The sequence below is a fragment of the Tupaia chinensis genome, unplaced genomic scaffold (assembly GCF_000334495.1).
Source record: "Tupaia chinensis unplaced genomic scaffold, TupChi_1.0 Scaffold000256_1, whole genome shotgun sequence".
Lineage (NCBI taxonomy): Eukaryota > Metazoa > Chordata > Mammalia > Scandentia > Tupaiidae > Tupaia > Tupaia belangeri.
Window position 1 is genome coordinate 2,362,725 of NW_006159736.1, and position 27,680 is coordinate 2,390,404.

At 40.5% G+C, this 27,680-nt stretch overlaps 1 protein-coding gene across 1 annotated transcript in view; it reads left to right on the forward strand.

The window, feature by feature from the left end:
• DST (dystonin) overlaps positions 1-27,680 on the forward strand; it is a 576,919-nt gene that overhangs the window by 255,643 nt on the left and 293,596 nt on the right. The window contains exon 5 of the mRNA XM_014588047.2: positions 415-476. Coding sequence (XP_014443533.1) covers positions 415-476 — 62 coding nt within the window. The remainder of the gene's footprint in view (positions 1-414; positions 477-27,680) is intronic.

Here is a 27,680-nt window from a genome sequence, read left to right on the forward strand (position 1 = left end):
GTGGTACAACCCATTCTCCCTCTTACAGCTGTGAAGAGCAAATGAGATGTAATTTATGGTAAAGGGCTTTGGGAAGTTTTCAGTGCAGGGGTCCAACTGAAGCTAATGAATTTTAGGTTAGACATCTTTGGGGTGGTGATGGTGGGTTATATGACAGGCGGGCAGAAGGCATTTGTTTAATGGGGTAATTGTGACAGATGCATCACTGGGAAGAGACCAGTCTGACAAACAATCCTTTAGCAGTATTTTTACTGATAGTCTGAAGTTACCAAAATTTAACAGGACAATTTGAAGGCAGTGAGTAGTATCTTTGGAATATCTTATTTTGTTTATATGTATGATCACAATTAAAAGCTGCTATTCTTAGATTTTACCAACTTTATTTTATATCCTTTCTTCTTCTTCTTCTTCCAGATGAACGGGACAAAGTTCAAAAGAAAACATTTACAAAATGGATAAATCAGCATCTCATGAAGGTCAGTTTTTCTTTCTCTTACATTTTGGAATTGTCTTGTATACTTTAATTTATTATGCAGTCATTGATTGTATAGCTCCGAAACACAGCCTTTGAATATCAACTTGAACATTTAAATTCTAGAGCATTTCACATGCTTTTGAGGCATCTATAATTATTTGGTGTATGGCTAGTGGGTAGCAAAGGAGGTTAAGTACCCAGTGATTACAGTGCATTCTGTGACATTAGTATAACCTATTACATAACCTATTACCATTGGACTCGTAAAAAACTTCAACAGTTTAAGAAATGTGTAAATATTTATGTTAGGGCATGGAAAGGCTGCATTTCTCAGATTTTTTTTCTCTTTCAAGATTCAGACTAAGCTCTGACATCAGATGGATGTGGATGGCAGACAGCCAAATGAGAATAAAGATGGATCGTGGAGACCAGTCTAGATTGATTTTATTTCTTGTTCTTAGCGTAAGGCAGGGATTGGTGCTTATGTCAGCATTTTCCTGTGAAGCAGTTAATAGTCATGGTTCTTAAATTAGTATGTATTTGTATGCCATGGTTCATTTTGAGAATCTGATATAAACTCTCCAGGAAAATACACATCTATGTGAAATTAGTGTAGAATTTAATGGAGTTACTTGACCCCACTGAAGTCCTTCCATAAATCTCAGGTGAAGAACCCTTTCATTTCATAATTAACGGTTACTCATTTTTCTCTCCCTTTTTATAGAGAGCCCTAAAGTTGGAAATAGGTAATGTTTCTATGTGGAAAGAGCTTTTTTACATAGAAACATTATTTTAAATATGGTTTTATATGTGTGTGTGTGTGTGTGTGTGTATATGTGTAGTTTTATATATATATATAAGTTTTACCATAGAGCTCACGTGCTTGCCAAAGGGAAACAGACAGAGGGAAAGTGAGAAATTACCTCCCTGCCCCAGGGGTGATGGCTATGCCGCAGTCCCTTCTCCATTCTCATCTCATGATTTGGGGCATGCATGCACACATTCCTAGTGGGGTTTTCAAGCCGCCGGGTCTGGGACTTGAACTGTATCTAGCCATATGGGAGTCCAGTACCTTTAGCACCATGCCACTTGCTGGCCCTTATGGTTACATTCTTAAGCTACCTTACAGATCTTATTTAAACTGTCATTTAGCATAGAGTGGTACTGATACTTTAATAGTATCTAATCTCTTTCTATAAAAGCGATTTCAGGAACATATCTGAATCACCTGAGAGGTGTGTCAGTGCTCTCTCTCTCTCTCTCTCTCTTTTACCACTTAACATAAGCCTTTTCTCAAATTCTGATAACATCCTTTAGGAAAGGCATGTGACCCACTTCCCAGCTGAGAATCACTTCAATAAGGAGCTTCTGTAACAGGAACTGAATCCTCTGCTGTGTTGTTAAAAGAGAAAAGGTTGAGATTCTCCATTTTATGATGCTTTTGTTAGGAAATAGATCATGAATTCTAATACAGGATGCCAGCAGTTCACCTGCTCCCTCCAGACTGTCTCATCCTGCCTGTCCCATGTACTTGGTGTGAGTACCTTTCACAGGCTAGAGTGGAGAAGGGGTGGGGTGAGCTTTGGGGTGTGGAACTTGGTGGCTGGAGATTCCAGTAGGATATTCCCATCTCTGCCATGGCTCTAAGAGAAGCAGTGTCTTTGATAAAGAGCTGCCCTGTGGCTGCTGCCAGCCTGGCCTTGGTAGCTGTGACTATCTGGATGTGGGTGTGTTGGATGGTGGGCACATCTTCTGAAACATAGCTGCTGTGGCGCCATGTTGGTAATCGAGTCACAGCTGCTGGCAGTGGGCACCAGAGAGAAGTAGACGTAGACGTACAAATGGGGAAGACCCTCATGGGAACCTTAGCACTGGCCATAGGCAGATATTTACTGAAAGCTCCTTATGTGTCAGGTACGTTGGACTGAGCTGTTCATCTTATGAGAAGTTCATAAATTAAATGAATGTATAAAGAGACTACCTTTGCTAAGAATATAAAAGTATTAATTGAAGAGTTTGATGACAGAGGCTATTGGATTAGTCATTTCTAGAGCTCACCACAGTGCCTCCAAGAATAGCTTCACTAAGTGTAATGCATATTCTGTACATTTAAGCATTTACTCGGGATCAGCAGGTACCATAGTAGTTTAAGTGCTGGACTCCCACATGGCTGAGCATAGTAGTTTAAATGCTGGACTCCCACATGGCTGACTGGTTTGAGTGCCAAACCTAGCAGCTTGAAACTCACACTGGGTACATGTGTGTGTGTGTGTGTGTGTGTGTGTGTGTGTGTGTGTGTGCATGTGCGTGTGTGTATCTGAAATCCAGAGAGAATGAAGGAGAAGGGATTGCGGTGTGGCCATCCCCTTGAGGGTGATTTCTCATTTTGTGCCTTTCTGTCTCTCTCTCTGTCTCTCCAGTGAGAGCATATACCCTGTATCAAAAATTTCTCTTAAAAAAAAAACAACATTTATTCAGGTGACAGCTTTAAATCCCAATGAACCTTAAATAGATAACCATGTATTTATTATTTCTTTTAAAAATATGTCAGGTGGCATGTGTACTTGCTAGAGGAGAAGCAGAGAAACAGATGATCATACTGCAACACCTTCTCCTCCATTTCTCCCTCCTTTTAGAAGTTTGAGTATGCATGCGCACACTCCTGGTGTGCTTTTCAAACTGCTGAGTCCAGGACTCAAACATGTAGTTGGTATTGTGAGATCCAGCTGCCTTAACAACCAGGCCATGAGCTAGCCACAACCTTTTTTTTTTTTCCCCCTTAAATAAAATGACAAATCCTTAAAATGTAAGGCTTGGCTACAGCAAAGAATTACTAACAATTGGGAAGGGGCACCAGGTGGTGTAGTGGTTAAAATGCTGGACTGCCACGTTGGTTTTCTGCAGCTTGAGTCCTGGCCTTGGTGACGTGAAACTCACGCCAAGACTGTGTGCCTGAGTGCCCAAAATCCTGAGAGGAGAGAAGAGGAGAAGGGATTGCTGTGTGGCCATCCCCCAGGGGATGATTTCTGCCTTCTACTTCTCTGTCTCTCTGGTGAGCACATGTATCTTATAGCAAAAATCTCTCAAAAAGAAAAAAAAAGAATTGGTAAAATAAATATTTTATATACAACAGCCAGTAGATAGATACCAGTACTACTTAGAGTTGTAATCTCATTAGTTCCTTTGTTTCCTGAAGTCTGTTGTAAGTCAGAATTTAAAGTGAACCCTATTAAATGAAGAGCCACTTTAGGAAAGAGGAAACCTAGACATTAACTCTTGCTGCTCACATGCATATTCTACCCAGTTTTAGTGTATGTTAAACATAAATTTTCCTTTCTTTTTTTTTTTATTTAATTGCTAGAGGGTGCATGTGCTTGCCGGAGGGAGACAGAGAGGGAGAAAGCACCTTCCAATGGGACGTGGTCACTGCAATCCTTCTCCTCCATTTCTCTGTCATGTTAGGGTTTGTGGCATCCATGCACACATGCCTGGTGTGTTTTTCAAGATGCAGGGCACAGGTTTTAAACTGCTGTCTACCATGTGCAATCCTGCTCTCTTAAACTCTAGGCTGGGGGGCAGCCCCTAGATTTTTCTTGTAATCTTAAGACTGATGTACTGAAATTTCTGATGTAAAACTTAAATATGCTAGAACATAGCTTTTTATCTTTTATTTTTTTATGTCTAGAAGTTATAGCATTAACCTCAATTAAGAAAAATAATTAAATGTCGCCCCCAAGTTCTGGAACACCAGGTTATTGTTTATGTTGTTATTAATCAGAGAAGGAAAATCCAGCCCTCATGTGATGTTTTTTGTGTCTAACCCAAGATTTTTGTTTGTTTGTTTGTTTGTTTTTGTTTTTTGTTTTTTTTAGGGAGATTTTTGCTATAGAGCACATGCAGTCGCCAGAGAGAGACAGAGAGACAGAAAGTGAGAAATTAACCCCTCCCCCCCGGGGGCATGGCCATACTGCCATCCCTTCTTCTCCATTCTCCTCCTGGGATCTTGGGACACACATGTACATGCGCCCAGCATGAGTTTTAAGCTGCTGGGTCTGGGACTTGAACCACTGACAACTATGTGGGAGTCCATCCATGTAACCATTATGCCATCTGCTGGTCCCCTTACCTATGATTTGGTGAAAGGAAAGTCACACTAGGCAGTCTGCTTCATGTATCTTCAGTAAAGAAATGTTGGACCTTTTTGTTTTGGGTGGCCATTTGGTCAGAATCCAATTAGTGGGAAATAAAAAGTTAAGTATACGAATTTTGGGTAGAAAGATCGTAATAGTAAAAAAGTATTTCTCATATTTTTCATTTGAAATGTTTCGTATGTTTTATAAGAAACAGGGAAAGAAGAACGGTAGGTTCTATATCTGTTTTGTTCTGCCACATTCCTTTTAATTAATGAGAAGCATGTCGTTTGAAGAGTTTTTCATAAAATGAGATCTTGTTATGTATATGTTAAAGGAAAGGGTCACTGCGTCAGTAAGATGAGTAATTGATGAGTAAGAGAGGAAAATATGAGAATAAGGTCATTCTGATAAAATCTGAGTATTTCTATTTATAAACTTCATTTTAAAAACTTATTTATTTATTTTTTTTATTTTATCTGTTGAGAGAGAAGGGGCAGGGTGGAGGGAGGGAGGGAGACAGGCAAAAACCCTCCGCCAGTCTCAGCCAGCCCGGATCATGCATGTGTACACGTGCCCAGCATGCACAGAGAAGCCCTGGGATGTGAATTGTGACCCTCCTGTGTGAGTACAGTTGTGCCACCATTGTGCCATTGTCTGGCTTTGGCTTTGTTTTGTCAGTTGTAGCTGTAGTAACAAGTAGTCCTTAAACTAGAATGAAGGGGGCAGAAACAGGGAGATTATAGAAGAGATGGAGGAAGGGGCAAGGGAAGAGATGAAAGGATGAAAGAAAGGGAGAGGGAGTGGCTGTTTTGTACACCAAAGGTGCTTCCTCAGAGCCCTTAGTTATGCGTTCAGATGACCCTAAGTAGCCAGGGTCTGGAGACCCCTTGTCCTTGGCTTCACACACTGTTTCATTAGCTGCCAGGAGTGCTGACTGAGGCTACGGATGTGTTCCTCATCTTTTAAATAAGTTCATAAAACTTTTGATTTTGCGAATTTTGATGTAATATTATTTACTTTAGTTTATTCAATGTCTTAGTCTGCTATTATGTAGCTAAACTGACATTCCTGAAACTGGTTGATTTATAGAGAACAGAAGTTTGCTCGACTTGATTCTGATGACTAGAAAAATCCAAAGGCATTAGACCAGCAGGTGGTGTAGTGATTAAGGCACTGGATCCACACAACTGACTCTGTGGTTTGAGGCCCAGGCCCGGTGGCTTGAAAAATACGCTGGGCATGTGTGCATGCATGACTGAAATCCCAAGAGGACAATGGGGGGAAAAGCATTATGGCATGATATTCTTCCTGGGGGGTGATTCTACACTTTTTCTTTTTTTTTTTTTGGAGAGGTTTTTGCTATAGGGCGCATGCACTTGCCAGACAGACAGAGACAGACAGAGAGACAGAAAGCGAGAAATCAACCCCCAGGGGGTATGGCCACACTGCAGTCCCTTCTCCTCCATTCTCCTCTCGGGATCTTGGGCACGCACGCTCACGCGCCCGGTGTGAGTTTTAAGCCACCGGGTCCAGAATGTGAACCACGGCTGACTATGTGGGAGTCCAGCAACATAGCCATTACACTAACTGCTGGTCCCTCTACACTTTTTCTTCTTTCTGGCCAGCACATGGACCCCATGGCAAAAATCAAAAACAAAAATAGTAACAAAGGTGTGGAGCTGGCATCAGGCCAGCTACGTTACAATATGGTCACAGAAGCAGGGAGGGTAGCAAGTATATGCAGAGAAAAAGAGACCTGGGGGCAGCATCCTCCTTTTATTGAGTCCTAGGAAAAGTCCTGATGTATTTTTCTATGTTTTCTATGCAAAATTTCATCATAACTTTTCCAGTGACCCACTATAACAACCCTCACAAGAATTAGAACTCATTGAGTCTCATGAGATAGCATTAATTCATTCGTGAGGGCGATGCCTTCATGATCCAAGAGCTGCCCACCTCTTGAAGGTCTCACCACCTCCCATCACTGTTACACTGGGGACCAAATTCTAAAGCATGACATTTTAGGAGACAAACCATTATTCAAGCCATAGCACTCAGTTTAGAAAAAGCTGGACTTTGGTGTTCAGAATCTATTGAGATAGACTGGCCTTTGCTTCTTTTCCTGAGAGTCCTGCTGAGACACTGAAGAATTACTTAGTTGAGGTAATCTTGTTAGCTGTACCCTTCCTGCTTCACAGACTTTTTTTTTTTAAGTCATGCTAGTGATTTTTATTTTATTTTATTCATCATCATTATCATTATTATTTTAATTTAATCAGAGACATACAGAGAAAGAGAAGGAAAGTGAGAAAGCGAGCCACCAGGTCTGGTTCTCAAACTGCAGTCGGCCATGTGGGAGTCCAGCGGCTTAAACACCATGCTACCTGCCAGTCCCAACTCCCCAGACATGTAAGGACTGATTTGGAGGCCTGAATTCCTTATGTACTCCCTTTTCCTCTTTTCCTGCACACTTTTCACAGAAAGAATGTCAGATTTATATCTCTGGGAGATTGGCAGCTTTTGGTTCTCAATGAAGTTATACTTAGAGTCATACTTGCAAGGTGTCCTCTAAAACTTCCGATTTGGTCTATTTTTTAGCAGAAGCGGAGGGAGGGACACTTACTGCAGCAGCTTCTTGGGAGAGAGCTGCACCAGAAGACATGAAATTAGAATATGTGTATGGGGCCAACAGGTGGCATGGTGGCTCACTGTACGGCTTGAGTCCCGGACCCAGTGACTTGTGTGTGCACTCAAAATCCTGACAGGAAAATGAAGGAGAAGGGATTGCAGCATGGTCACTCACTTCAGGGGTGATTTCTTTCTTTCTTTTTGTAAAAAGTCATTTCACTTAACTTTATTTAATTTATTTATTTTAATTTGACCAGGGAGGGACAGAGTGAGAGAGATAAAGAGAGAGGGAAAGTGAGAAAGCAAGCCGCCGGGTCCAGAACTCAAGCCATAGTTGCCCATGTGGGAGTCCAGTGCCCTTAACTGTCATGCCACCTGCTGGCTTCAGGAGTGATTTCTTACTTCCTCTGTCTCTCTCTGGTGCGTGCACATGCCCTGTAGCAAATAAACTGGAGAGAAAAAAAGAGAATACATGTATGGATTGGAGTAAGGAGCTGAGTTCAGTTTTGACACACTGTTTTAAGTTTCAAGTTCCCCAGTAGGTTCCCCTTGACTGTGAGCTGTCTTGGCTTTTCTCAACCTTTTATTTTCAATGTTTGCTAATTCATCTCTGTGATTTAGGAAGTTCTGATTTATGCAGCTGTAAAATAGCATATATCTAGTACCCAGGGGTGATCCTGGCATGGTCACTTTCAAGAGTTTATGTGACTGAGGGTAGTAAAACATCATGGAGCTTTCAAATGATTACATCTGTATGTGTAAACATCTTTCAAATATTTGGTGAGGATTTTTTAACAGAACTTTTTCTCTAGGAAGAAGTTAATATAGCCTCGTCTTATATTTATTGGAGCAAAAAATATATCTGTTTAACATAAATAGACTAGTTAATTAAAACTTACATTTGTTGATGACTAGAAATTTTGGCTTTTTTCCAAATATATTTAAATATTGGTGTTCTGGTGTTTTAGTTTAATGTCTAAGCCTTTTTCTTTCTTTCTTTCTTTCTTTTTTTTTTTTTTTTTTTTTAATAAAGTGGGAATTGCTATAAGGTGAGTGTGTTTGCTGGGGAGACAGAGAGACAGAAAGCAAGAAATCACCCCACCCCACCCCCCCCAAGGGGGGAATGGCTATGCCACAATCCCTTCTCCTCTCAGATTTTGGGCATGCACTCACATGCACTAGCGTGAGTTTCAAGCTGCTGGATCCTGGACTCGAATTGCAGTTGTCCATGTGGCAGTCCAGTGCCTCAACTACTATGCCACCTGTTGAGTCCTAAGCTTTTTCTTAAACTGGTTGTTCTGGCAAAAATATTTTCCTTTTGATTTATCATTCTTAAGAATACTTAAAAAAAATCTTTTAGAGAGAAATTTTTGCTGTAGGGCCCATGTGCTTGCCAGAGAAACAGAGAGACAGAGAGACAGAAAGTAAGAACTCACCCCCCAGGGAGGCTGGCCATGCTAATATTCCTTCTCCTCTATTCTCTTCTTGGGATTTTGGGCATGCACACACACGTGCCTGGCATGAGTTTATACCACCAGGTCTGGGACTTGAACTGTGGTTGACTATGTGGAAGTCCAACAACATGGCCATTCTGCCCTTTGCTGGTCCCCAGAATATTTTTAAGAGTAAAGTCCAGTTAACACATTAACATCTCTGTAGGTGTTTTCTTTCACACACTGAGTTACCTTCTAAGTCATGGTTTCTAGGTAAACTGTTCCTGTCAAGAACATTTATGTTTTATTCTTTAGCATAATTTAAAATATAGCATTAGACTATGATCTGGTTGTTATTGGAAATAACTGTGACATCAGTTAGCCTATTTTTTTTTCCTTTGGGGGTGCATGTAATTGCTGAAGAGAGAGAGAGAGAGAAACTGGGAGTCCAGCAACATAACCACTATTCCATCTGCTGGTCCCCAGTTAGTGAAATTTTACCTGGAGAGTTGTTCTAAAATACAAAGTTGATGACATTCTTTTATCACTTACAGTGTCTATTTATGCCTGTTCTACCTCTGGCACTAGTTACTACCTACTTATATACTTGAAGGTTTTATGTAACTACTTGTTATAATTACTGATCATACGCAGTTCTGTCTTGCTGTCTAGAAACTCATAGGACAATAATATAAGAAATGGCACCTAATGGGCCAGCAGGTGGTGTGGTGATTAAGGCATTGGACTCCCATATGGCCAACTGTAGTTCAAGTCCCAGACCCAGTGGCTTGAAAATTTTGTCAGACACATTTGTGTGTGTGCCCCAAATCTTAGAGAATAGAGGAGAAGGTACTGCAGCATGGCCATTTCCCCAGGGAGTGATTTCTCACTTTTTTCTCCCTGTCTATCTCTGTCTCTCAGGTGAGCATACCTGCCCTATGGAAAATAAAAGAAAGGAAGGAAGGAAGGAAGGAAGGAAGGAAGGAAGGAAGGAAGGAAGAAAGAGAGGAAGAGAGAGAGGGAGGGAGGGAGGGAGGGAGGGAGGAAGGGAGGAAGGAAGGAAGGAAGGGAGGAAGGAAGGAAGGAAGTGGCACCTAAGATTTAACTACTTTCATTTTTCCTTTTCTGGGGTTCATGAGGAAGGGGAGGAAGCAGGGGAAAAGAAAGAAAGAAGCTCATTAACAGTTCTCAAAGATTGGAGAATTCCTTTTACCTCCTTAATTGGACCCAGAGTTAAAATTTAAGCCCTGACTGAGAGGCCTTGTTTAAGAGGAGTAATTTAAGGGAGGATTTTGAGGAGAGTCTGAAGAAGTGTAAACAATGTGCTTCCCCTGTGTAGATTCCATCTAACTAGCAATTTATAGTGGAAGCATGTTCTTGAGCACTGATCAGCTATATTATAAATTTATTCTTTAACATTGTGTAATAGGGTCTCTGGTCTAATTTTTCCCCCTTTTTTTCTGCATTTTATTTTACTGGTAAATGAATGCATTTGGGGGACCAGCAAGTGACATAGTGGTTAAGGCACTATGCCTTAACCTTGGCACAGCACATGGCCAACCATGGTTCAAGTCCCAGACCCAGTGGCTTGAAACTCACTCCAGGTGTGTGTGTGTGCATGCCCCAAATCCAGAATGGAGGAGAGGGAATTGTGGTGTGACTATCCTCCTGGGGGTGATTTCCCACTTTTCTCTCTTTCTCTCTGGTGAACTCATGCATCCTATAGCAAAAATCTCTCTCTCAAAAAAAAAAAAAAATGCATTTGGAGAGAAAATGGCTCCAGATTCCAAAGTTGGAACACACCCTGTTTGTTAGTAACCTGCTTGGTTACTGCATGGAAACACCTACCTGACTATCGGAATTTTATCTCTGTTCCATCATGTCTCTGGAAAGCTTAATTTACTCATGGCATAGATATCCTTTGCCACAGAATAAAGTCACAGACTCTGTGGCTCCACTGAATCAATCACAGTCTTTTTTATTTTCTGATTGGAAGGAAATGTAAATCCCCAAGCTGGGAACACAGTGGTATCTTTTAGAGAAGAAGCACAAAGCTCTATTTGCTCTGTGTTCTTGAACACTGAATAATTTTTGAATAATTTTACACCTGTGGGCACAGATGAGATAGGACAATTTTTGTCACATCTACTTTATAAAGGGCTAATGAACAGTGCTGCTTATTAAAGTAGAATGCAGCACTTTGCATTCTGAAAATCTGCAAACACAATTTTTTAAGACTTAGATTTATACTAGTAGTTCCTAAACTTTAGTTGAATAGGACTCACTTAAAGGGTTTGTTAAAGTAGGTTGCTGGATGGTGGATACTAGAAAGAGTAAGGATGGGATAATATGGGGGTGGGTAATAGAGGGAAGGCAATGGGAAGGAAAAAATGTATGTTTAATTGACAAAAATATAAAATAAAATAAAAAGCTATTTGCTGATGATAATGTATGTAGTGATGTCTTTATCTTGACTGATATGCATGGCATTTGTGCTGGAAAAAAAATTTTGAAAAAGCAGTGTTGTAATGGTGAAAATAAATGTGATTAAATGTAAAATAAAATAGAATAAAGTTTAAAAATATATTTAAAAAAAGTGCAAATATTATTTTAAAAAAAAAAGGCAGGTTGTTGGGCCCCACCCCAAGAGCTTCTAGTTCACTAGGTTTGGGGTGGGTCCTAAGAACTGGCATTTCTAACAAGTTCCAGGAGTTTGTATTCATAACCCAATGCTGTCGTCCTTGAGCTAGGGCCTCATTTTGAGAACCTATTACAGATAAATCGATAAATATGTGAGAACTTTAGTTGCATTTTTTTTTAACCAAACTATTGTACTGTGGTTCAGAAAAATTTAGTAGTGATCTGCCGTGACCAGCAGGTAGTGTGGTAGTGAAGGTGCTGAACTCCCACGTAGTCTACCGCGGTTCGCGTCCCGGACCTGGTGGTTTAAAACTCACGCCGGGTGCATGTGAGTGCCCAAGAACTTGAGAGGAGAATGGAGGAGAAGGGATTGCAGCGTGGCCATCCCCCCTTGGGGGTGATTTCTCGCTTTCTGTCTCTGTGTCTCTCTCTGTCTGTCTGGCTAGCGCATGTGCCCTATAGCAAAAACCTCTCCAAAAACCTAAAGCAAAACCCCCCCCAAAAAAAAAAAAAAAGTCTAAGGGGAAAGTGAAAATTATAGCCCGGTCTTCCTGACTCAGAGATGAGAGATTAAAGCTAAATGGATAGGCTGAACTTGACATTTGGACATTGGTCTGATTGCTTTACAAATAAAATTTGATATTTAAGTTATTTCTATTGGGGTATAAGAGTTAACAGTGTAAGCAGTCAAGGAAGGACTGCATCCTTTTTGGAAAAATGTCTGGTCAGAGACCTAAACAAATATAATAAATTAGGTTTTGATGTATGTGAACAAATAGTTGACATTTTCAGTATTATGAGAGATACATGGAAGAATAGGAAATGGCTACACATAGATAACAGTAGATTGGGATTGAGAAATTCGGAATGTCTTTTGTCACGAAGAATACTGATTCCTATAGAATAAGGAACTTACAGATTCTTTTTTTTTTTTTGGAGAGGTTTTTTTTTCCTATAGGGCGCATGTGCTAGCCAGACAGACAGAGACAGACAGAGACAGGAAGTGAGAAATCACCCCCCAGGGGGGATGGCCATGCCGCAATCCCTTCTCCTCCATTCTCCTCTTGGGATCTTGGGCACACACGCACACGTGCCTGGCGTGAGTTTAAGCCACCGGGTCCAGGACTCGAACCATGGTCGACTATGTGGGAGTCCAGTGACATAGCCATTTCGCTAACTGCTGGTCCTGGAACTCACAGCTTCTTGATCCATTTAAAAAAGTAAAACGAAAAAGTACTATGCGTACTTTCAACAAGGCTGTCATGAACATCTGCTACAATCAAGGAAGTCTGTTTTCATGCAGTTTGCCATTTTGCTGGTGATATTAAATACATGTGTGAGGAACAACTGAACAGTCATACAGAGCAGCATTTGATAGGGTTCCAGATGAGTAGGTGAACAATAAGGGTTTTAAAAGGTCAGAGGCGGGAGACTTGGGTGATTCTTAGCAGTTAGAAAAGTGTCAGGACATTCCTTAATTTAATCACAGCCACAAAAACTCTTTTCCAAATAAAGTAACATTCAACATTTCCAGAAATTAGGACATGATGTCTCTGGACCCATTCTCTAGCCTGCTTACATGCATGAACAAGTAAGTGCCTGATGAAATTCTTACCAGCCTTTCATGGGACAGCGTACTCCCTAGCCATCACCAAATTTCCATTGAAATCTTATAGTCTATCAGGGATGGAATAAAAATGATTACCGAGGGGCCAGCCTGTGGTGTGGTACCGAAGGCTGCTGGATCCCACACACCAATGAAACAGTTTGAGTCTTGGACCTAGTGGTTTGAAAAACATGCTGGGCACATGTGCATGCATGTCCACAATCCTAAAAGGAGAGAGAAATGGAGGGGAAAAGGATGCAGCATGACCATTCCCCCATGGTGGTTGCTTTCCCTCTCTCGCTTTCTCTCTCTCTCCAGCCAGTACATGCATCCTCTGTCAAATAAAACAAATAAAATTAAATTTAAAAAGTAAGATAAAATAAAGTAGAAATGATTAGTATTTTGGTAGGAGGGTAAACTAGGTGGTATCTAAGATACTTTTCAAGACAAAGAATATGTAATCAAATGACTTCTTCAGATGACAAAATTTGTAAAATACTAATTAGTAGGAATAGACTGGAGATTTATTTTATGTTTTTAAAGTGTTTGGAAATAATTTTTTTTTTTTTGAGTGGTTTTTGCTATCGGGCGCATGCGCCCGCCACACAGACAGAGACAGACATAGAGACAGAAAGCGAGAAATCACCTCCCAGGGGGTATGGTCACACTGCAATCCCTTCTCCTCCATTCTCCTCTCGGGATCTTGGGCACGCACGCACACGCGCCTGGCGTGAGTTTTAAGCCACCGGGTCCGGGACGCGAACCGTGGTCGACTACGTGGGAGTCCAGCGACATAGCCATTATGCCAACTGCTGGTTCCCGGAAATAATTTTAAAATTTAAAAAGTTGCAGAGATGGGGGTAGATGGTGGTATAGCAGTAACACAATGTTTCGTGAGGCTGACACAGATGAGAAATTTCCAGATTTGTGTCTGGAGACATCCCTAGACATGTCAGGTACACACTTGCCCTTGATCTGGGTCTGGCTTAAGGCAGGGTTGGACTACCCATGAAGACACTGTTGGGGTTGTCCATCTTTTCCTGTATGTCTTCTTCATTTAATAAAAATAAAAAAAATATATACACACACACATATATAAATATATATAAATTATAAATATAACATACATACAATATGTAATTACTAAGTATAAATATATATGGTATGTATATATATATTATATGTATACTAAAAAAATTACAAAAATAAAACCAGTAAAAGGAACATTAGTATACTCTCTACTCAGATGAAACTCTTAACATTCTAACCTGTTTGCTTTATTATAATCCCCACACTTGTGTCTGTGCTTTTTAATCTGAACTGGCAAGGTTAAGCTATATATTCCATGGCCCTTTACCCCTATAAACTTCATTTTGTATTCCTTATGAGAAGGGATATATTCTCTTTCTTAATGACATAGTTATTGAGTTTATAGCTTTACTTTGGTACAATACCTTAATGTTGTATTCCAGTTTTGTTGGTAATCTTTTATAGTGTTTTACCTTTAGGGAGGATCTAGTTTGGGGCCATGTATATTGCATTTAGTTTCCATTACTTTAGCCTGCTTTATTTGGAAACAGCTGTATAGTCGTACTACCAACTTTTACGACATTAAATGTAGAAGAGGCATATTTATATAGAGATTAATAACAAAATATATTTTTAACTTGAGATGAATTTATGACAAGAAGACAAACCTTTTCTTTTTTTCCTATGAGAGTCATAAAGCAATTACAAATGATTTCAGTATTTATTGATACAGTTGTGAACTGTACTTTCAAATTAAGAACATCAAAATTTTACTCAGTTATTTTACCAGATAACTTTAGTTTTATCTTGTGTTCAGTCATGTTTCTTCTTCTTGACTTCCTTATGCATTATTGTCATTATGATTCTTACCACTGTTGCTGCTATTTATTGAGTACTTACTGCATAAGAAACCTTGGACTAGATATATTATATATACTATCTGATTTAATCTTCATGTTGCCTGTGAGGAAACTGAGGGTTGGGGAGATGAAGTTCCCTGGCTAACATTACGTGAAGAAGCTAGAACACGGTAGAGCTGAGATTTAGTCCTTGGTCTTTCTGGTTCTACAGAAGAATTACATGGTACCTTCGCATTCTGGCAGAGAAGAAAGTCAGAGAAGAGGGGGAGGAAAGCAGTATGTTCGGATACACGACCTCTTCACTCAGCTCTGATTTCTCTCAGAATTTCCTCATACTGTTTAAGTCTGTGCCGGTATGCCCTGACCTCTTTATGTGACCATAAATTTTTATTTGCATTCTTCTCTAATCCATGTCCTTGGCAAGAATTTAGAGATATAGATAAAAGTATGCAAGGAAGTCAGGCAGCATTCCTAAAGGTCATTGTTTTAGCTGGAGAAGGGTAATGACTAAAGCATTTTCTTTCTTTTTTTTTTTTTTTTTTTCTTTTTTAAAGAGAAGTTTTTGCTATAGAACGTGTGCTGTTGTTAGAGAGACAGAGAGTCAGAAAGTGATAAATCACCCCTGCCCCAACGGGGATGGCCATGCTGCAAGCCCTTCTCCATTCTCCTCTTGGGATTTTGGGCATGCATGCACACATGCATGGTGTGAGTTTTGAGCCGCCAGGTCCGGGACTTGAACCGTGGTTGACTACGTGAGAATCCAGCAACGTAACCATTATGCCATCTGCTGGTCCCGACTAAAGCATTTTCAACAAAGAAATACTTTAAACTTTGATCAGTAGTGCTAACATCCTTTAAATCCTGTGGCATAGCCCTATCTTCACATCAGATGGCATATGCGTTCTGTCGTAGGTCGATTAAGGCAGGAGAGTCAGTACGTTGGTTCATATTAGACTCTGAGTGGATGAGTGCAGAGGCTTGCATCCTCAGCACCTGGCACAGTGTTTGAAACACTGGTATTCTTCTCAGTCCGTACTGAGGAGTTTGTTGCTTAAACAGTGCCCATGAGGGCGAACAAGTGGTGTGGAGGTTAAGGCATTGAATCCCACATTGCCAGCTGTGTGTTTCAAGTCCTGGACGTGTGACTTGAAAAATCACAGTGGGCATGTGTGCCTGTGTGCCTACAATCCTGAGAGGAGACTAGAGGAGAAATTATTAGGGCATGGCCACCTGACCTGGGGGGTGATTTTTCACTCGTTTTCTCCCTCCTCTCCCTGTCTCTGGTGAGCATGTCCACCCTATAGCAGAGCGGGGTGAGGGACACCAAATACACCTTTTGCCCATGAGTTTGTATTATAAAACTGCTATGCTGGGTAAGTGAAATGTTTGCTTTGGTAGGAGCGAGATTAAAAAGTCTGTAGGAAAAATCGGTTTATGGTGACATTCTTCTTTTAAAGCCAAGAGGAACTGTTTCATTATAGATACAGAACTGAGGAGCCATGTGAAACAGATCGTGTGCAGTGGGGCCGAATTTAGGATCCTTTTTCTGATTCCTTTCTTGTTTCTCTCGCTGTGCTGTTCAGTTTCTCCATTTGTGACGAGATAGTAGGATAGTTACTCATATTCTTACATGAGATTAATTTATTTGTCAAAAGTTTCTAATTAGCTTTCCTGTACTTACCCTCTGTTATTTTCTTTCTTTCTTTTAAAGAGATTTTTGCTATAGGGAGCATGCACTCACCGAAGAGACAGAGAGACAGCAAGAAATCACCCCCAGGGGGGATGACCATGCCAGAATCCCTTCTCCATTATCCTCTCAGGATTTTGGGCATGCCCACATAAGCGCCTGGCATGAGTTTTAAGCCACCTGATCTAGAATTTGAACCATAGTAAACTACGTGGGAGTCTGGTAACATAACCATTATGCCATCATCTGGTCCTATCCTCTGTTATTTTCATCCATTCAGAATTTAGGATGATAATGGCTACAGCTTGATTCTTCCCACCTGGAAATTCTCTAATAATAAATTGATAAATTGGTAGGCTTGCTGCAGTCTTGTTGCAGGTGTAGTCAGTCAGCTTTCTTTGAAGGTCTCAGGTATCCCTTTCCATAGAATCAAATAGAAAACTCTGTTTCCAGGTACTAGACAGGGCGGTGCTACATTGCAAACCCGATAGAAAATTTAGAAACTAGTTTTACAAGGGGCTGACCGAGGAGGACCAATAGCAAAGGAGACAGAAGCCAGTAATCACAGGGGTATGAGAAAGCCATGGCCTGCAGGGAGGGAATTCCTGATGAAAGTGGTCAGGAAGTCAAAGGAGTACTAGGGCAAGTTAAATTTGCCTAATTTGAAGACATTGTCATTTGATCTTAAGGAAACAGAAGAAATTTCTGTGTTATAAAAAAGGAGGAGGGCTGACTTCAAAGGGAAGCTGTTGAAGCCCAGAAAACCATACTTCTAAAACCACACTTCTTAAAATGCTGAAATTCATGCCTGGTGGCACTGAGCTGTTGCTGTAGAATGCTAACATATTCTGACACTGATGTTTGCTTAACAAATATTTTATTAAAAACAATTTCAAGTGCCTTTGTTTGTGGTTAAAAAAGAACTTTGGAGCCAGTAGGTGACGTAGTAGGTAAAACAACGAACTCTCACATGACTGAACATGATTCAAATCCTGGACCTGGTGACTTGAAAATCACTCCAGGCACGTGTGTGTATCTACTCAAAATTCCAGGAGGAAAATGAAATAGAAAGGATTGTGGGGTGGCTATGTCCCCTGGAGGGTGATTTTTCACTTTCTCTCTCACTATCTCTTGTGCACGTACTCTGTAGCAAAAACCTTGGGGGGAGGGGAACTACTGTTGTGCAAATATACTATTATGTTTAAAATAAAATGTATGGGGGCCGGCAGGTGGCATGGTGGTTAAAGGCGCTGGATTCCCACATAGCCGACCATGGTTCGAGTCCTGGACCTGGTGGCTTGCTTTCCCACTTTCTCTTTCTCTCTCTTTCTCACTCTGTCCCTCTCTAGTCAAATTGAAATAAATAAGTGAATAAATAATAAATAAAGTTAAATAAAATAATTATTTAAAAAATAAAAAATAAAATTTATGGGTACCATGGCATTCATTATAAGGTCAGCTTTTGCCACTCCATATCATATGTACAGGCCTTTAACATAGGAAATGGTACTTTATTTCTTCCATGAGAGAGTGACAGACAGACATAGGCATCCCAACAGGGTCTTTACATTGCAATCTGTCCTGGGAAGAGGCCAGAGATTCCATTTCTCTAAATGGGTGGACTATGTTATAATCCTGATCTTGTTCTCAGGTTGGCCCACTAGATCTTGTTTAATGCATATCCGGTTTTACAGATGTTAAGACCGTAAGTCCTGGGAGGGTGGAGCCATGTCCTAAAGGACAAAGCATTGTCTTCCCTTCCCAGCATCCCCAAATCCATTCTTTTCTCCCCCTGTTCCTTAGAATCACCTCTCATCCCCAGGGGCTGCCACCAGGGCATGTGTGTACTCTCTAGAGGTACTTTCTTTTCGAGGGGTTCATGTTCCATCTTGGACTCGCAGAGTTGCTGGTCCCAGCGATGGGAACTGAATGTACCTAATTCATCTGTGTGTGAATGATAGAGTGTTTTGACCATCCTGCTGGAAAATAAGTCTCTGGTGGAATTTCAGACAGAAAAATAAAATCAGTTTTGGGTGGGAGAGCCAGTATGACAGTAAGCTAGTCATGCCTGGAGGCTGCCTCAGTGCTTAGTTTTTCTAAACTTCCTGCATGCTGTAACATCTTCCCTAATTGCACTCTGGACCCTGAGGAGGTAGTAGAGCGTGAGTTAAGGACACAGGCGGTGGTCTGAGCTACTTGGACTCATCTCCCCTGTCTTCTCGTGGTCTGACTTTGAGCCTTTCTAAAGCTTATTTTTCTCATTTGGAAAGCAGAAAAAGAATAATGCCCTCTTACTAGAGTTTGATAGCTATTAAGTGAAATAATACATTTAGAACTTTGAACACAGTGCCTGTTACATAGTGAGAATGGGTATGTGTGTATAAAACTGGCTGTTATATTCATTTATATCAATAAACTTTTATTTATTTATTTTTATTTCTTTCTCTCCTTTTATGTTTTTTTTTGAGAGGTTTTTGCTGTACAGCACGTGTGCTTGCCAGAAAGACAGAGACAGAGAGACAGAAAGTGAGAAATCACCCCCCAGCGGGGATGGCCACGCCGTAATCCCTTCTCCATTTTCTCCTCAGGATCTTGGGCATGCACACACATGTGCCCGGCATGAGTTCAAGCCACCAGGTCCGGGACTCAAACTGCAGTTGGCTACGTGGGAGTCTAGCAACATAGCCATTGTACCAACTGCTGGTTCCAACATTTTAAAATTAAGTTTACTTGTTTATTCCACGAGCATGAGAGACAGAGAGGAAGAGACAGAGAGAACCCTCGCAAGGTCTGGATGCCATGATCTAGTCACAGCCTACTTTTTAAGATGTATTTTTTCTTTTTAGAGGTTTTTGTTACAGGGCACATGCACGCGCCAGACAGACAGAGAGAGACAGAAAGACAGAAAGCGAGAAATCACCCCCCCAGGGCGGATGGTCACACCACAATCCCTTCTCCTCCATTGTCCTCTCTGGATCTTGGGCACGCATGCCCAGGCGCCCGGCGTGAGTTTTAAGCCGACGGGTCCGGGACACGAACCATAGTCGACTACGTGGGAGTCCAGCGACATAGCCATTACACTAACTGCTGGTCCCCAAGAGAGATTTTTGTACAGGGCACGTGCATTTGCCAGAGAGACAGAGAGAGACAGAAAGTGAGAAGTCACTGTGCAGGGAGATGGCCCCATGTTGCAGTCTCTTCCTCCTCCATTTTCCTCTCAGGATTTCGGGCACATGTACACACACAAATGCCTGGTGTGAGTTTTAAGTTACCAGGTCTGGGACTTGAACCATGGTCAACTATGTGGGAGTCCAGCAATATAACAATTACACCATCTGCTGGTCCCATATATCTGTAGACCTTTAAGATCCTCCCAAAGCTTTGGCATTGCCTTCTTGTCTTTTGTAACAATAGTAGTTGTGCTCCTGATACTTGCCTTTAATGGGTTTGAGTCATAATATTATTACTTGTATGTGGGATCTTCAAAAATTTCATGGAAAATACATTTAAGAAAAAAGTATTCATGGATTTCAAAAATCTTTGTACCTAGATAAACTGGTACTTTAATTTCATTTTTTTCTTTCATTTATTTATTTTTGCATTTTTCCACAAACATTTACTTTACATAGCAAAAAATTTTAGCTCATACTCCATAATTCTTGGGGACATACAATGCCTCTCCTTCATAGCATGGCATGCTTCACTCAGCAGTAAGTCTTCCAATTTCATTTTTTCATAAGAACTTTTTCAATTTCCTTATATATTGGAAAGAGAAGACTGCCCATCATGCTCAGCTATTTTTACAATGATACTACAGTAGCGAGCTCCAGTTAAATGGTGAACTCCCTAAAGAAGGAATGTGTCTTTATTGGTCTGGCCAACACCCACATCTATCTCCCCCCACCTCCCGTGTTGCGTGGATATGACAGTTTTAGGTGAGAAGCTGTGAGCACATGGCAGACGATGGTTTGGATTATTTGTGAGCCATCCTATCACTGGTTGAGTCTAGCCTAGATAAGATAATTCACAGAGCACTAGTCCGCCAGAGAAACAGCCACAAAATACCAGTCCAGCCTCCCGCCTGAGCAGTGAATCACTTACATTTTCTATAAGAGTACTTAGTGACCTCCTAGTAGTAATCAATCAATCAATCAATCATCAAACACATGCTTTAAGAAGAATTGAATTGCCAGCCAGTGCGTGACTGACCAGACTAGGAAAGAGGCAGGGGCAGCCAGAAAGCACCTCTCAGTGGGGTGTAGTCACGCTCCAGTCCCTTCTCCTTTTCTCTTTCTGTCAAGATTTTGAGTAGGCATGCACATGCACATTATGTGCTCTTTAAACCAGGGCTAGGGTTCGAATCACAGTCAGTTGTGTGAGATCTGACCACTAGGCCACAGGCCAAGCCTCAAAATTCAACACTAAGTCTCCAAAAACCAGTGCTATTTACTGAATTCATGAAGAATTGTTCAGAAATCCCATTTCTTAGATTTAAGTACAGTTGGGCCAAAAGGATATGGCATGAGTGTGTCCCTACCTGTCCTAAAGTAGAAATATTTCCTGTAGTTCTGTTGTCTGAGTAAATTAGCATTAGTATTATCCTTTCTTTCATCATATACATCTAGCTTTTATTTAACATAAACTTAAAAAACTTAAGAAATTGGGACCAGCAGTTAGCGTAATGGCTATGTCACTGGACTCCCATGTAGTCGACCGTGGTTCGAGTCCTGGACCCGGTGGCTTAAACTCATGCTGGGCGCGTGTGTGTGCGTGCCCAAAATCCTGAGGGGAGAATGGAGGAGAAAGGATTGTGGCGTGGCCATCCTCCCTGGGGCGTGATTTCTCGCTTTCTGTCTCTCTCTCTGTCTGTCTGGCGAGCACACATGCCCTATAGCAAAAACCTCTCAAAAAAAAAAAAAAAAAAACCCTTAAAAAATCACATTTGCAGACATTGATTTTACTGAGCATTGTATATAGAAGAGCAATTCTGACATTTTTCTAGGTGGTTAAATAGAATTCCAAACTTGTATGTTGTGAATTTAATTTGATTTGATACTTCTTTTGTTGAATTTTAAAATTTGCTCTTCAAAGTGAATGGTATCATATAATCACACACACACACACACACACACACATAGAGACATAGAGACAGAAAGTGAGAAATCACCCTCCAGGGGGGATGGTCACGCCGCAATCCCTTCTCCTCCATTCTCCTCTCGGGATCTTGGGCACACACGCACACACGCCTGGTGTGAGTTCTAAGCCACCAGGTCCAGGATGCGAACCGCGGTCGACTACGTGGGAGTCCAGCGACATAGCCATTACGCTAACTGCTGGTTCCCATGATCACATATTTTTGAATAGAGAAGAAGCACTTCTCAAATCAGGTTCTCAGGAACACCCAGTGTTGTGAGATGTCCTTGGGAGGAAAAAAGCTTTCCTTTGCCAAGAGTTTGGGAAGCTGCATTTTCTGGTTGAAGAGATTTACGGTACATCTTAGCGTACTGAAGACTGAAAAGTTCTGTGGTAAAGAACACTTGGGAGACTTTTGAAGTGACTGCTTTTAAACAAATTTAATTAATTTTGTGTTGGTTTGAATTACAGATTTGGGTCAGATCTAATTTGGTGGTCAATGCAGGAATGTTTTCTTACCACCCTTTTTATGGGTCATTGATTTTCTGATTTATGGTCAGCTTATTCTTCTGGTACACTTGAATAGTAACTAAGCTATTTCTTTCACAGTCAGAAATTTGCTTTCTGTAACCTCCATCCATTTATTTACCTTAGGCCAAAGCCCTAGAATGACATATGACAGACAGAGACAGAGCCCTAGAATGATATAAGACAGACAGACAGACAGACAGACACACACACACACACACACACACACACACACACACACACAGAGAGAGAGAGAGAGAGAGAGAGAGAGAGCGCTATTCTTAAATATCTGAAGAAACTCTTTCCTCCTTTTTAACTTGTCAACCATTTCTATGGAATAAGATTTTTATATTATATGTTTATTTATATTATGTTCTTCATTTTACGTATCTTTTTTAAACATGTTCTCTGTTAGTTTTTACATTTGAAATTATCTACTGTTTAATCAAAGACAGAAAGGGAGTTGTGAGGCCAGCCAGTGGTGTGGTAGGTAAGGCAGTGGGATCCCACATAGCCAACAGACCCTGTGGCTTGAAAAACACCCTGGGCGCACATGTGTGTGAGTGTATCCAGAACCCCAAGAGGAGGATGGAGGAGAAGGACCTGCAACATGACCATTCCCCTGGGAGATGATTTCTCACTCTCCCACTCTGTCTCTCTCTCTCTCTTTCTTTGGTGAATACATGCATCCTGTATCAAAAAAAATTTTTTTTTTGAAGAAAAATCTTCCATGTTACCAGAGCTAAATGATCTTATCAGATCATTTATCTACGCTATGATCTCAACTCTATTTGCACTATCAATCTACCTTTCACCCGGCCCCTACCTGTGTACATTTTGAGCTATTTATCTACCTGATGTACTGTCCTCTTACCTCCCTCCACTAATTATAATTCCCTTAGTCTTAAGTACATTTCCATTTTTCTAGAGGAACATATATTTACTTTGAGTACTAGAAAAGGAAAAGATAATTTTGTAAAAATATAGTATTTTCTACTCTTAATTTGCCATAGCAAGGGAGGGCAGTTGGGTAATTCATCTGTTTTTGGGAATTAGGGACAGTCAGTGACTACTGTGCTCCTCCTCCTAAGGGTATTTACTTTTAATCCAGAGCTCTTTGGACAAGGGGTTGCAAACTATGGCCCATGGGCCAAATCTGGCCACAGCCTCTTTTTCGTTATAGTCCTTGAGTTAAGAATAGTTTTTACATTTTTAAGTTATTAAAAGCAAATCAAAAGTAGATTATATGACACGTGAAAATTATATGAAATCTAAAATTCAGCTTTCATAATTAAAGTATGAACTCAGCTATAGTCATTTATTATTGTCATATTATATGGCTCTTAAAGCTAAAAATATTTACCATCTGACCTTTCATAGAGAAAAATTGCTGCCTTCAGTCTTAGGGTATACTGTAGGGCATATAGTGTATATATGTAGGGTAAAATTTTGTATGCCTTCATTTTCATGGTGAGGAGAAAGGATGACCTTTTGTGTTTCCTTGAAATCGGTCAGTGAAGATGTTTTCCTTCAGTATATGTTATGTAAGACCAGCTATGGTTTTATAAATGTAACTTTCTGTCAGAGCAGCTTTTCCAAACGAGCTCTCCTCTGAGTAATTTAACAAAATGATATTTGAAAAGGCCAGTTCAGTATATTGCTTTACGAGGTAGGCAGTTTTAGTATTTCTGTAATCACCCCCTTTGAGGCAAGACATGGTCATGAGTGATGTACTCTTGACAAATGCCACTTTAAATAAGGGTTCAGTAAGTTAAGTGTCAGGGTTGAAGTCCATGCTGCTGTAAAGCTGAAGACACATTTCCTCTGTCACTCAGAGTAGGTCTCTTTCTTGTCTAGATCATTTGGTAACCCTGTACATGAATTATCCATTGCTGTTCACTTTTTGGTCTAGTTTAAAGGTTTTAGAGCGGTTGACACTGACAGCTTTTCAATATCTTTATAAAAATGATGACCGGTCTTTTTGTTTAATTATAGTTGATAATCCTCAATAGATACAAATAATGCAACCTTTTAAATGTATTTCAGTTGTACTTACTGACCCATGTAATAACAGCCTAACTTCTTGTCCTATATTTGGGGCACTATTATTAATTCTTGTTGAATTGTGATGTATATAAACATTTGCCGTGTGCAAACATGGCTGCCGTTAAATTTCTCAAAAAGAATGTGATTATGATATTTTCTAAAAACAGTTTTATTGAGATTTAACTTACATACCGTAAAATTCACTTGTCTTATGTGTATAGTTGAAGAACTGTTAGTAAATTTATAGAATTGTGCATTCATCGCCATAGTTTAATTCAAGAACATTTCTGTCACCCCAATAAGAAACTGTGTGTCTATTTGCCCTTTTTCTGTCACCCTTTTCCCCTATCCCTCACAATCACTGGTAAACTTTCTGTCTCAATATATTTAACTTTCTGGATATTTCACGTAAGTGCAATCATATAATCTATGTCCTTTCGTGTTGGCTTCTTCCACTTAACATTTGTCTGACGATCATTCGTGTTGTAGTATTCACATTCCTTTTTATTGTCCAGCCCCTTTCATTCTATAGCTAGATCACATATATTTTCCACTTACTGGTTAGTGGACATTTGCTTTGTTTCCACTTTTTGACTCTTAATTGAATGATATTGCAACAATCATAAATGTACAAGTCTTTGTGTGAATATATGTTTCTTTTGAGTATTTACCTAGGCGTGAAATTGCTGGGTCAAATGGTGAATGTAGTTTTAACATTTTAAGACACTGCCAAACTATTTTTGAGGCATTGTGCCATTCCACATTTCCACTAGCAATGGGTGAGGCTCCCAGTTTCTCTACATTCTTGCTAACACTCGTCTGTCTTTGATTTTAGCTGTCCTAGTGGATATGAGGTTCTATCTCATTGTGATTTTGATTTACATTTTTCTAATGACTAATGATATTGAGTATTTTTTCATGTGCTTATTGGCCATTTGTGTACATTCTTTGATGAAATGTCTGTTTGGATCTTTTTTATTACTATTTTTTAAGGTTTTAGCTGTGAGTCGCGTGTGCTCGCCAGGGAGAAACTGAGAGGGAAAGTAAAAAAATCACACCCCAGATGTGATGGCCACACCAAAATCCCTTCTCCATTCTCTCTGGGGTTTGGGGCACACATTGCATGCATGTCTGGCCTGGTTTTCAAGTTGCCAGGTCCAGGACTCAAACTCTGGTTGGCCTTATGGGAGTTCAATACCTTAACCACCGTGCCACCTGCTGGCCCATGGATCTTTGCTATTTCTTAAAAACTTTAAAAATTGTACTTATTTCTTTCATGAGAGAGGCTAGAGACAGAGAGACAGCACCTCCAATAAGGATCACACTGTCATCGACCCCCAGCTTCTGCCAGCCCCAGATCACAGGCACATATGTACCTGGTGAACTCAGAGAGGTTTTGAGGCTTGAACCTGGAACCTTCTCATGTTGGTCAACCTCACAGAGCCTTGCATTTTACTGCCATTGCCACTGTCCTGCCACTTTGCCTAATTTTAAATTAAATTAAGTACTCATATTAATAAGAGTTTTCTGCTTTTGGTGTTACATATGAGCACAAAAAGTGGATGGGAAATGTATATTTTGAAAAAAACTGCATGGGTTTCAAAACTTGTGACAACAAAATAAGCTCGTACTTCAGTTCTGTTTTTCTATTTCTATTGAGAAGTCTTTGTCTGATTCATGGTCATAAAGACGTATCCACCTAAGAATCGTATAGTTCTAGCTGTTACATTTGTGAGACATTTTGCAGAAAAGTTTCCAATGAATTCTTCCGTGTGCTCAGCTTCTCAGCATCATTTGTTGAAAAGACTATCCTTTCTCCAGTGCATTGCCCGAGTTTATCAAAAGCCATTTTTCCATAAATGTATGGGTCTATTTCTGAATTCTCTGATCTGTTCCGTTCATATATACATGTCTATTTTTTAATAAAGCATTTTTTAAAGATTAAGTTTTGAAGTTTAATTTATGTGAATGCCTTTCTGCCAGGCATTTACCAAATGGATATGCGTAGGTAAGGGGAAATACTTAAGAGGCTTGTCATATAGAAATAGATATTTCTATTCTCTGCATTAGTCACTCAACAGCATTTATTATTGTTTTCTAATTTATTTATTCTATGAGAGAGAGAGAGAGATTGATAGGTAAAAGAGAGAAATACCTCAATAGGCTCCTCACACTGATCCACCCCCAGTCTCCAGTCTATGCAGACTTGGATCATTGGTGCACACGTGTATGTGTGCCCAGCTTTTTCTTTTCTTTTCTTTTCTTTTCTTTTCTTTTCTTTTCTTTTCTTTTCTTTCTTTCTTTCTTTTTTTTTTTTTTTTTTTTTGAGAGGTTTTTGCTATGGGGCTCGTGTGCTTGCCAGATAGTGAGTAATCACCCCCCAGGGGGATGGCCATGCTGCAATCCCTTCTCCTCCATTCTCCTCTCGGGATCTTAAGTCACTACGTCTGGGACCCGAACCATGATCAGCTACATGGGAGTCCAGCATCATAGCTATTATGGTAACTGCTAGTCCCTGTGTGCCCAGCTTTCTAAGAGAGGTCCTGGGATGGGAACCTAGGACCTTTCCCCTGTGGATCCGGTTGCGTTTCCACTTCACCACTGCTTGGCCCCTCAGCAGCATTTATTTAGTTCCAGTGTATCAGGACAGGATGCCAGGTACTAACTTTCGTAGATGCCATGATGGCCCTGAAGGCAAAGACAAATCTCCTGCAGGGAAGTGGCCTTGACAGGGTTTCTGAGTCTATTTTCTGAGTTTCTCTGCTTTTTCCCCGTGACTGGGTAGGCACTCAAGGGCTCACGGCTGAGAGCATGGCTAAGGTCACATGCAAAATTCAGATGACTAATCTTTTATTTATTCAACAAATGTTCTTTGAATATCTGCTGTATGAAAGAACTGCGCAAGGAATGAGGCATTTACAGTGAGGACTTAAGACAGGGCCTTGTCCTTTGAAGGGGCTTGTTTTATACCTATCATGTAAATTATTATTTGTAAATATGTAAAACTAGTCAATAAAGAAAATCATGATTGGTGTCCTTGTATAAACTAAGGAATATGGAAGTGCAGAAGAGGGACACCTTCATAGTCTGGGTCACTTTAGAACTTGACTTGGAAGGAAAAGTAGTATTTCAATAACCAGAGGAAGAATGAAGGCAGGACGTGTTCTGAATAAGACTACCACAATGGCAAGTGGAGAAAGAGGCCACTGAAGGTGTACTGCAAATGGAGTCAGAACGACTTAGTCTGCCTCCCTCACCTCCGCTCTCACCACGTCAGAACGACTTGGTCTGCCTCCCTCACCTCCTCTCTCACCACGTCAGAATGACTTAGTCTGCCTCCCTCATCTCCTCTCGTACCATGTTTGAAAGCCACAGGGTAAACAACTTAACATTATTAGCTGTACTGCACTTGCATGCTTGTTATGTAGTTATGACTTTGCTGTTTTACACCACTGAAAGTAACACACACGTGTGTGCAATAG